The sequence below is a fragment of the Polyergus mexicanus genome, unplaced genomic scaffold (genome assembly GCF_030449975.1).
Source record: "Polyergus mexicanus isolate NDT 795.1 unplaced genomic scaffold, iyPolMexi1.0 SCAF_2, whole genome shotgun sequence".
NCBI lineage: Eukaryota > Metazoa > Arthropoda > Insecta > Hymenoptera > Formicidae > Polyergus > Polyergus mexicanus.
Genome location: NW_027223322.1, coordinates 13,600,723 through 13,612,815, shown reverse-complemented (window position 1 = coordinate 13,612,815; position 12,093 = coordinate 13,600,723). Strand labels below are relative to the sequence as shown.

At 35.1% G+C, this 12,093-nt stretch overlaps 1 protein-coding gene across 2 annotated transcripts; it reads left to right on the top strand.

Annotated features, from left to right (window-relative positions):
• Positions 1–9,420: 9,420 nt before the first annotated feature.
• On the top strand, positions 9,421–11,806 carry LOC138942482 (uncharacterized). Of its 2 annotated transcripts, none has more exons than XM_070312721.1 (5): positions 9,421–9,636; positions 9,859–10,068; positions 10,219–10,372; positions 10,438–10,538; positions 10,659–11,806. In XM_070312721.1, the coding sequence occupies exons 1-5, from the start codon at positions 9,616–9,618 to the stop codon at positions 10,899–10,901; spliced, it is 729 nt and encodes a 242-aa protein (XP_070168822.1). In that variant the 5' UTR covers positions 9,421–9,615; the 3' UTR covers positions 10,902–11,806. The 2 variants fall into 2 exon arrangements, with proteins under 2 accessions (XP_070168822.1, XP_070168827.1); XM_070312726.1 differs by lacking the exon at positions 9,421–9,636 and adding an exon at positions 9,682–9,793.
• Positions 11,807–12,093: the final 287 nt, after the last annotated feature.

Below are 12,093 nucleotides of genomic sequence, written 5' to 3'. Positions count from 1 at the left end.
TTTATATTATTTTTTTTTTCGGTATTTATTATTTTTAATTGATCGACTATATAAAAACTAGCTTAATCTCGAAACACTTGACTCATTTTCTAACGATTAATAGATTAAACACTTCTCATACATTATTTTAAACGATTAACTTTGACGCGATATATTGCTTCTTCGGGACAATCTTAGTTTTTTATTGTTCAACATTTAAGTTTTTGACAACTATGAGTATATTTACCCAAAGCCGTCCATCGAGCCGTGGGTATAAAAAGAGAGAGCAGTAAAAAAGTTTGTCAGATATAAAATTCTTACGAAAAATTTTAGGCACGAAGATGATCTACTGAATATGACAATGATGAATTTGATTGTCTTATATGTGTATCTCTTCCTCGCCAAAATTTCTTCTACGCTCGTGATTTTATTTTTTCGAATTATATGTATATCGCTTCTGATATAATCATATTATAATCATATTTTTATGATTGTCGCGTGATATTAAATTTTAATAATTTATCAGTAAGAACATTTAGAATGATTAATGAATTATGTGTGTTCTCTCTCTCTCTCTCTCTCTCTCTCTCTCTCTCTCTCTCTCTCTCTCTCTCTCTCTCTCTCTCTTATATACAACTGAAACACGCAAAATTGTATTACCATCTGATACTTAATCGAATTCATAAATTTTAGATATTTTGAACATTAAATAATTGCGAGTTGTTCATCGATTTCTCTTGGTTTGAAACATCTAGTTATTTATAATTGATATATATATATATATATATATATATATATATATATATATATATATATATATACATATACTACATAATAAATATGTTAAATCCGTTATGTTATCGAATGAATTTTTTTATCATAAAACACAACTATAATTTTCCTCGTAATTGTGCAATATAAAACATTATAAAAGTCATTCTAGTTATGTAATCTCAATAGGTTAAAATGCGAACTATGCGAACTCTTTTCTAGGTCACATAATATAAATGACGTACGATATTTCGGTTAAAAATGTAAGGTGAAATGTCGAAGAATTCGCATCCAAAGAACCTCGCTCTAATCGAATATATGGCACAGTGTTAAATATCACGATAAGCTACGCTATAATAAAATATATTAAATATATAAATATATGCACGCAAATATTAAATCTATATAGGACTACGTTTATATAATGATATAGATAACTAACTGATCGTAAAATCGAATATAATCGGAATTTCCGTTGGTCTTATTTGAAGATGAAGGAATCGATCGATATATTTAAAACATTATATTCGCAATGATAAATAAATTATAGTCTGCTCACACAGATCTTCTTGCATTATAAAAGATGTAATGGAAAAAAGTATACATATATTATATTAATTTCTGCATCTGTTTTCAATTTTCACGTTATATTCTCCGAATAACGAATAAAACCGATTTTCCTACCGCTTAGCGACCTTTGCGCTGTGCCATATTACAGATTCGAGTTGTTGGTATATGATGCTTCGATAAAGGCTCACCGAAAATCGAGAGCTTTTCATTTAACGTCTGTAGTTACCACATATACCAGTCTTTTGTAAATTGTACCATTTGTAAATAGTATCGCTGCGATCGTATAATATCGCTGTATAAAAATCGAAAGGCGATATTCTTTGTTAACTTCGAATTAATACCAGAACTTCGGCAAGAACACTCGCTTCGATTAATCATCCTCGTAAGTCGACCGACCAATCGATTGTCTTAATAATTCAACCGAGAAAGATTATAAAAAGTGCCAAAGAGACTGAACTGAAATCGTGTTCAGAGAGATAATTGAAAATGCGAATATCGATTGCGTTAACTTAAGCGAAGCAACAGCTCGGTTTCTCTTTCGCGTTCATCACTTCCCATTAACTTGAGAATTGTCCAGGTCCAGATAGTTATGTTTTTCAATGAATGTAAGTGCTCTTAACGCTGCGTTCAACGTTTAACGCTTGCTCCTTGATTATCGTGTGATTACGTTAGGTTATTTCGCAAGAAAAGACTATCATTATTAGGGATAATTGTTTTTTAAGTAGAAAGAGAAGAGATATATCGTCGTATTGTTCTCGTTTGGCAGATGAATTCGTTGTAGGATTGTGCGCGCGTACGTTTTATTGAGAGAACGTCTATAAATGTGTGCGAAAATATCTCTCGTACGTGTAAAAGTTGCAAACTGGTGTTTACGGAAGAGAATCAAAACTTACAAACTGATAAAATAATCTCTTCCCTATGGCTCGAAAGATGGGTCGTCCGATACCGCTGAAAAAGATTCTCCTGAGTTCGCTGAATCACGGTGGGTGTAGCCTTGTTTCTCTTCTGGATACTCGCTAAACATGGATACATACATATATCCACTTATTTCCAAGTTGCGATAGGTGTTTGTTCAACGTCCAGATAGTCGAATTCAGTGCACCACGCGGCGAAAGACAGTGTCCTTATTTCTAAATACGTGTCAAGATACACGTTCTATATATACTGCCTCTAAACTACCATCCTAAGTGTCGTCGAATTATTCTCCGTTCGTGATCGGATGAGTGGATGCTTGGCAGACACGATCATATCCATGCTCAAAATATCCAAATGACTATCAAAGTTCGTTTATGTCTGTCTGTCTGTCTCACTCATTTTTTCTCTTTCTCTTTCTCGACTTGTTGAGTAAAAAGTGTCCAAGTGCCAATATTAGCGAAGCGTGAATTTATTGTATATAATATGTATGTATACACATCTACATAGACACACATCTACATAGACACATATATACATAAATAGTGTAATCTTACGTGCATTATATACGTGCAAAGCGATTGATAAGGGACGTATAATACAAGTTCTCGGCTACGAGAACTCGCAACTTTCTTCCTTGATAATATGATAACGACGAAATTAGCTGGTATACTCGAGTCAAAGATAAGCACAATAACGTGGAATTAAAACATAAAGATTAAAAGTTACATAAGGTTTATATATACCATATGTATATGACCATCCTCCCCGTGTCTCTTTTTGCTCTTTTCTCGCATATTTCGATTATCTATTTTTCCTCGAATCAAGACTCGACAATTTCTCCGAATCTACGAGAGTGTCAAACGAGAGTGACAAGTGTCTACTTTCGTAAAACTTTCCTAGGTAATACAAACATTGGGAAGATATCTTTTTTTCCCGTAGTAGTTGAGCCCTGTTTAATTGAATTCCGCAGCGAGTTCCTCTATCAAATTTGTTTGCATATCTTGGAATCGTTCTCCCCGTTCTCTCTTCACAACAAGGAAACTCTCAACTCTCGAGATACACACACAAATTGGAGCAATCATTCTTTTTTCGTCGAAAGCATTGGTGCTGAAATAATATCTAGCAAATCCGTCGTAAGATATCAATCGAGAAAAATAAATGGATAAATTGATCAATATTCGTCATAACGATCTGACAAGTTGAGATTTCCGTAATGATTCTCGCATATCTCTAGAATCATCAGAATGCGAATGCGATTGGGACATTTCAGTAAATGAATTTCAGTCGGGCAAGAGCGCGAGATTAATCGATCGCCCGGAAGTCGTGACATATCATTTTATGAATATATCCGTTCTTCGTTTTACGAGAGGCATATCACGTGCGGAGGCATGCATGAATTGCTCCGTTGCTTTCACGATCCTCACAAATTGCTTTGACGGAGTCTCGTCATCAGATCATCCGACATAGGAGAGAATCGGGACACTCGTTCTCCTCCGTTCCGACAATTTGGAAAGGCGATGCCTGGCCTTCTCTCAACAGAGAGAATCGGCGAGCAAAGTGCAACTACCTATCCTATTGTTAGTACAGGAATTCGGTCCCGAGCAGAATCTTCGATCCAGAATTATCGCGTTCGCAGCGTTTCTTCTTTTCCTTCTTATCGCGGTGCTCGCGGAGGCAAAGATTCTGGTCAACAGGTTGCACAATCACTCGTATCTTCTTTGAATTTTGCAATAATTCAATAAGTCAGTGATTTCGAAAAAGTTCTACCTATCGTAACTTGGTACAGCTATAAAGGGGTGAACGAACAACGAAACTTATTCTTCGTCACTCCTACATATATATATATATATATATATATATATATATATATATATATATATATATATATATATTTACTGTTTTTCGCCGATTTACTCGCTTCCCCGTGTTACTTATTTGCTCGATAGAAAATCAAGCGTATACAACGGAATCAACGTCCCCTTGATCTTATAACGATATACTTTTTGACTGTGATGTGTTGTTAGGAACTTCGTAATAATATAATCGCCGAGATGATAACACGCATTAAGAAGTTTTTTTTTCTTACTTTCTTTGAAAGAGCGATGTTAAACCTCGTGTCTACTGCATACAATTCGTTGGATCCGCGTCTGTCCTTAAAATTATATACGATTAATTATAAAAGGAATAAGCAACCCTTTGCGATATTTTATATACGCGCATGTAAAATATATCTCGCGAAGTTGCGAAATCATTCCTTTTTGTTCGATTATATGAGAAGAGAAAATATGTGGCAAAGACAGATACGCGTTGAATGGGGACCCAGATAAAGAATATCCGTAGATAAAGGATTGACGCAACGTTACAGAGATACAGAGAAAGCGTCGAGGATAGAAATATGGTCCATTGTGACCGGTCGTAGAGATTCGCTATATATAACTTAAAAAAGCGCCTTAGAGATTAAAACGAATCGCGAAGAAACGAGGATAAGGAGAGAACGAAGAAGAGAACGAAAAAAGAGATTGTTCGATACGATGATGATCGATAGATCATCGATTCGCATCGAACGTTCGCGCGTTTTCCCGTCATTAACGCCCATATCAGAATAAAGATTAATCCGCGAGACGCTGGAGACTGATCTCGTCAATTGTTTAACGTTCGTAATTACTTAAAAATTATTGCGATTGAATATACAAAAAAGATCTTTGACTTAATTGTCGAGCAACTTTTCCGAAATTTCAATCATTCGGTAAATGAAGAGATCGCACGAGCCTTAAGAATAAAAAAAATGTATCGCCGAAAAAATAGCTTTCTCTAATTAAAAAGAGAGAAAGAAGCTGATCAATATCGATACGCAGACTTGAAACTTGCGAACTCGATGCGAATGATCTTCAGTTTCGCCGAATGGGGAAAGATAAAGAGAGATCGGTCGCCGCGTGCTCGATTGAAGGAGCGAAGAGATATTTTGTAAGTGCTTAAGAAAATAATAAAAAAGAGAGAAAGGTCTTTTAAAAAGCGCGCTCGGATGACTGACAATTGTGACTTAAGGAGCGCGAAAGGATAGTCTTAAGTTTTCAGCACCGATCACGCGAGAGGAGAAAAGCAGGTGGAACGACGAGAAAATAAATTTATATATATACGTGTATATATATATATATATATATATATATATATATATATACACACGAAGAGACACACACGTACGTGCGTTTTCGGCTAAGTTTTTTGCGTTGCGATGCAAAGAGAGAAAAAAAGTGAGTGAGTGAGAATGAGTGAGTGAGTGAGTGAGTGAGTGAGCGAGTGAGTGTGTGCGTGTGTGTGTGTGTGTGTGTGTGTGAGAGAGAGAAAGCGTGAGAGATGAAAATGATAATGATGATTATGATGACAACCGGGCGACTCAAGATTGCATATATAGGTATACAATGTACTACCCCGTGACTTTTATTGATGACGACTGCATTGCTCCCCCTGACAAAGGCTCGTATATTCATTATATATAGTTGTATTTGCAATTATATTACCTATACATATATATTATATTCACTAATTAAAATATACAAAGCGAAAATGCGAATAAAGAGGAATTATATTGTTAGCGAGAAGGAATTTGTCGCGGGCTCGTGTTCGGGATTTGCTCGCGTGGAACGTACCGCCGATCGATCAGTTTAAGGAAACGCACATTTCTTTTTTTTCCCCTTGTTAACTCTCCGATAAACTTTGCTCTTTCTTTGTCAATGAGAACTTGTTCGCATCACCATTTTACTTTGTGTGTAATATAACTCGGTTATTAAGTTTTAAATTAAGGCTAGAAGAGCTGTGGCCATCTTCCTGTATGTATACTCTATTCCGTGCAACGGCAATCTAACTATTTAATTAGCGTGCGTTTAATTATATTAGGTATAATTTACGGGTAAAAGAGAGATGAATAAGGAGGGTTAATAAATTCAATCGGCGTTTCTCTGTCTCCCAATCTCCTTGCGCCTTCCCGCCTTCCCGCCTTCGGTGCTACCTTCGACTTTTCCGATCGTGTCTTCGATTTTGTACCGGGACGTGCAATTGTCGTGCTCGCAAGGCGATTTCGGGATGTGCGACTCTCCTAATAAGGGATTATCAGGATATTCCTATCTTTGTGGTCCATCTTTACCAAGCGGTCCTCAAAAATCCAAATTGATAAACTTATTATACATATAATATCGGCAAGGTCAAGACGAGATCCAATCTTGCTTCTCAATTTTATCCCTTCCATTCCGATAGTAATTCTCGTCTCCTGCAAATAGCAAAGATATCGTGCAGCTTTTATGTGAAATTAGTTGTACCTTGTTTCTACACGTAGCGAAAAATTCCGTCATGATTGATATTATTACCAGTTTTTGTTTTTATCCTAAATTTCGTCCAACGAACGTTGAATCGACGCATTGTGCGTCGTCAATCTTTTGACGGTCCGTTAAAAACAGGGGCAATTTAAAAAAATGTCAACGCCGGTACAAACCGATGGAGCGTAAAATATTTAACGGGACGTCAAAGATTTAATTTTTATCTACTCGCGCGCGACACACGTGACGATCTCCACATTCGATATTTATTTTATCGTTTTGGTCGTAAAGTGAAACGTTAGATTCGTGCTCCACTTTTCAAAGTACTCCAGTACTACAATATTTTCGAAATCCAAACTATATACTGAACTGCCAAAAAACTTTCCTAAATATACATATCGTTCCTTCCTAGCTAGACACCCTTTTCCAAGACCGATTGTGCGTTATTCAAGCTATATTTGCGCTACGAATAATTAATATTATTTCTCTTTTTTATGATATTCGTTTACATTGATATTTGGTTTCTCTCGTCGAAAGAACCCGTAAGAATCATTTCATCACGTTCCACACGAGCTTCTCCGCGTTTTCGAATTCGGGCCCGTGCTCGTGCTTTCTTTTCTATTCGAGAATCGTGCATGAGAGAAAAAGCGAGGGAAAAAAACCACGCAACAAAAAAATGAGTGATAGTAACAATGGTAAAAGGGAAGAGCAAGCGAAAGAGAGAAAGAGAGAAAAGCGAGTCGACTCGATCGACTATACGATACGACGTGGATGAAGATTTACAACATCAGATGAAACGCGTTGCCCATAATTATATCAATATATAATAAAATGCGCCAACTTTGGCAATGAAGCTGACAATGAGTTTGAATGTGTTTGATATTACGCGAATGCATAAGAAAAGAAGCGATGCGTCTTCGTTGCGTGCGCATTGGCAAGCGACAGATCGTCTATTTGCGATTCGCGATAATAATTACGCATGTGATGATTACGTGATTTGTGCGCGAACAACAGATATGTACATATTGGAATCGCAATCGAGCGAAGAATCGGCGCGTTTTTTCCGTCTCTCTGGCGTTTCTCTCTGTTGTTACACTAATTTAATTTGTACATAATTGTTCAACTAGCTAAACTTTCATTGTTAATCTCTTCCAGTTGCGTTGATTCGGTTGAAAGTCGCGCGCGCGCACACACGCGAGAGATGGAGAGAGAGAGAGAGAGAGAGAGAAACAAAGCGATTCTATTCGATTGTCGCGTATCTGTGTCTTTCGCCATCACGCGCAAAGTTTGTCTGTAACGTAAATCGAACGGCAAATTAAAATATTATACACGAGGAGAGATTCGCCACGATTTTGTGCGGGTTTAATGTTCAAAACCCGACAACGAAAAGGATAAAACGAACGCTCGTACGCGCGCGGCGTATTAATCGATTTTATGTTATTGATGAATTAAAATTAAATAAATTCCGTTTGATTTGGCAACATATTAAACTCGTGTTATATCGCGATGTGGAAAAAAAAATAATGCGCAACGATCTCTCGGGAACGAGTCGGAAACTTCATAGGCCACAAAACACATCCGATGACTTCCGTCCCACACGTGCAATACAAATCGCGTCGAGCTTCTCGCGGGCAATGAAAAAGAAGCTCGTCTGTTCTTCGTAAGTGTCTCAATAATTTCTGGCCATTTTTTCGCAAAAGTCGCGTTCGTCAAAATGTGCGATATATCGAATGTTTGTTTTCGAAAGTCCTGAAGAACGTTGGAAAAACATTTTTGTCATTCTGAAAACGATGAGATTTTTACTTTAACTTGTTGTCTTTAAACTTTCGAGCTTGTCCAATTCGTATCGTATAATGTTATAATGCGTGGATAAAAGGACAATTGGCGACTTGCGCGATACGTCCTCTATTAGATGCGACAGATGAATAAATATGTATCGAAAAAGAGAATATATCGACTCGCTCGCGTATTTGTGGCACAAACGTGGCGCATCTCGTCGAACATCTAAGAGATATTTTTCGCCGGATTTTTTATATGACCTCGAAAAGAATATATCGCGAGACATTTGCGAAAACAACTCGAATGCCGATTCTTCGATTCGAAACACAAAGATCGATGTTCCACGCGGCGCCGCGGATAATTAAAATAAAATAAAAAAATACTATATTTATTCGAACGACTTGCCAAGTTTTGTTGCATAGTATACGGTGAGATTAACTCATAAAAGGACAGAAAAAAAAATCATATAAAAAAAAAGATGAGAGGTAATAAGATGGTTAACGATACGAGAATGGTGATCCAGCGGATATTTAACAAATATAAGTTGCATAGCTGTGTGAGCAATTTCACGAAATATTGATGTATATATCTTAAGTTTGTATTATAACTCTCCCTACTTAATTTGTATGAAATGAATTTCGAACATTAAAATCATGAACGAAAAACATTGTTTTGAATTTGTTTGCTGCCGCAATTCCCTCCTCTTTTTTACTACGCGATATATTTTGTCTATTTACAAAAAAATAAAATATATATAGATATACAAATAAAAATATACATAGCACAGAATGTTGCCGCACACAAAATGTTTTGTATTGTATGGGGGTCTATATATATATATATATATACCATATTACATATTTTAAGAGTAAAAATATATAACAACAGTGAAAAATAATCTATATATGATGATATAAAGCGGAATGTATATAACATATAATGCGATAAAGATTTGTATATAAATATATAACATGTGATTAAGATTTATATCATACCCCAACAATAATATGTGTATGCTTTTATTTTATAGCAATCGAAAATATATAATGCGCGCGCAATAGGCATACGCGCAAATAGAATCATATGTACATACACATGTCAAAAGCGCGCGCGCGTTTGCACCCACCGATCGGTGGACATGACAGGTGTTCGTCTGCTTTTCACTGTCGATTATATTTGATTCGAGAATAGATCCCGATAATGATTTAAAGGAGAATGTTCAAACAATTTATCGTTATTTCCCCGTGAGAGAGTTATTTCTCAAACCGAACTGCCAAAAACAGAAATAATAATGAACGCGCGAGAAACAGAAGTGAGTTTATATCAAAATTTTTGCAATCATATCTTAACGATGTATTAGATAGATAACATTGTATGAAAAGTCATACGCTATCATATAATGTTCTCTACATTAATTACATGATGCAGAATGAGAGACAAATCTCTCCTATTAACCTCCAAACACTGATGTAAATATATATTATTTTGTAGTGCGCGGAAAATGAATAAGTTAATAATTTTTCTTTTCATTTAGGTGGACAATCTTAAGCAGCAGGGAAATGCATGTGTCAAGGAACAGAAATACGAGGAGGCAATGTTTCATTACACACATGCCATCAAGCTAGATCCGCAGAATTTTTCTCTCTACAGTAACAGATCCTTTGCTTTTCTAATGATGAGACAATATCATTATGCTATGGAGGATGCTCTGATGACTATCCAACTGAAACCTGATTGGTCTAAAGTACACGGCATACATTATCGAATATAAGTCAAATTCAATACAACAAATAATAAATCAATTACTTAAGAATCTGAAAACCTAACTTCTTTAGATTTATTTGTAAAGTAGAAGAAGAATATATTTAAATTAATATATCCGACTGTTTTTCAGGGTTATTTCAGAAAAGGTGAGGTTGAACTAAGGACATTTCGTTTTAATGAGGCGCTTCAATCTTATAACAAAGCCTTGTCCTTGCAGCCAAACGAGCCTAAGATTTTAGAAGCAATGAACAAAGCATCTAGATCATTGATTAAAGACAGAAGAGGTATGTAATATAGAGTTATCTTGGAATTGTAAAGACTTGAAACATAATAAAATATTGTTTCACAGCTGATCAACAGATACCATGGCTTGGAGCTGGTGTCGGCATTATATTAGGAGTTATAGTTGTGATTGCCGACTATGTTTTTACAAACAAGCCCACTCTAACGGTATTTTTTTATTCTTACTTTATATTTTGAAATTATTATTGCACACAAGGATAAATAATTAAGATTACATTACTCTTTGAGTCATGATTGATAATATTGTCGTTCTGTATTCTGTTGCAGCATCCTTTACTGATGGCATTATTAACGATATCTATAGCCATGCTTGGTTTTGGCATTGCAAAAGGGTTTCGTTACTTCGTAAAATGCCAAAGAAAATCATTATTAGAACCGCCCGTCGATCTCTTCCCTGAGGAAAAGGAAGATCTGGAAAATATCGACGCAGAGAAAAATAACGAGAAAGAAAAACATCCAAAGTATAGTAAAGCACAAGCACGACAGCGATTCCGTAAAGGAAAATCGTAGTAAGTGTTGATAATTTGTTTCAAAATTCGCATTCTTGAATAATTTAAAATAAGAGATGCAATAAAATCCCAATGCCAAATATATAAAAATAATATGTAAGGGATAAAAATGATATGGTTGGCTATGATGAGATCATTGTCTATTGTTAAATGCCACTGTTATCTTTTGTTGAAAAATTTGATATCTTTTTCTCACATTTCTGATATATTATCATTTTCAATTTTATATAATATAAATAATTTGTAAGACGATACTTATTATTAATGAAAAATGGATTAACTAATTATTGAATTTACCATTTAATAAGAGACGCGTTTTTTCACAAAATATATGATAAATAATTTTGATAGTTTCTACAAATATGAACATATGCTAATGATTAATTATTACATGCATTGCCAGTACATTTAATTATCGTATGAATTTCGAGCAAAGTATGCATGTATTATCTAAATTTATTCGAAATTATATAGTAAGAGTATCCTATTTCAAAGAATTCGTATTTCTTACAATTCATTAGCAAGAAACATTGTCTCTGAAATTCGCACTCGTCCTTGTGATTCTCATACAACGAAGTATAACGAAGTATATAGTATAAGCATGTCAATCTAATATTATAAGATAATGTTGCACTTTTCTCTACTTTTTGCACACTATATAATACATCAGATGTGTATAGTACATCTACATAGATTTCGCGATTGAAATATATCTGAATATGTATACCGAAGTCTTCTCTCGGCTGGGAAGTGTCCTCCCATTAAGCTTAAAAAGGCTAATAGATTTTACTTAAATTTTTTACAATTTATTATTTATCTACGATTTGAATGTATCGCCTGCGTTAGCCACATACACATCTTACAAATCGCAATTTACGATACTGTATAGTTACGCAATAAAAATGAGATTACAAAACAGAGCGCTTTATCGATGGATAATACAACCTGATTCCCAAAACATTGTCCTTTCAAACTTGTCGCTTTGTCTCATGTGTACGACCAAGTTACGCACAGTATTGGAAAGTAATAAAATATATGCGGTGCGAGAAGTAAAAGAATGATTTCCAAAGCTTTAAACTTTGATTTATTTTCGAAATTAGATCCTAAATTCTCATAGTAATTTAAAAATAGGATAGAAAGCCATAACAAGGACAATTGTCAGAATTAATTAAATAGCTAAAAGTTTAAGAAGT

What these genes read in the sequence shown, in the direction of transcription:
- LOC138942482 (XM_070312721.1), top strand. Translation starts at nt 9,616, where the DNA reads ATGAACGCGCGAGAAACAGAA. An exon ending in ATTGATTAAAGACAGAAGAG is followed by an intron (nt 10,373 to 10,437) that starts GTATGTAATATA and finishes ATTGTTTCACAG; the next exon opens with CTGATCAACAGATACCATGG. An exon ending in CAAACAAGCCCACTCTAACG is followed by an intron (nt 10,539 to 10,658) that starts GTATTTTTTTAT and finishes ATTCTGTTGCAG; the next exon opens with CATCCTTTACTGATGGCATT.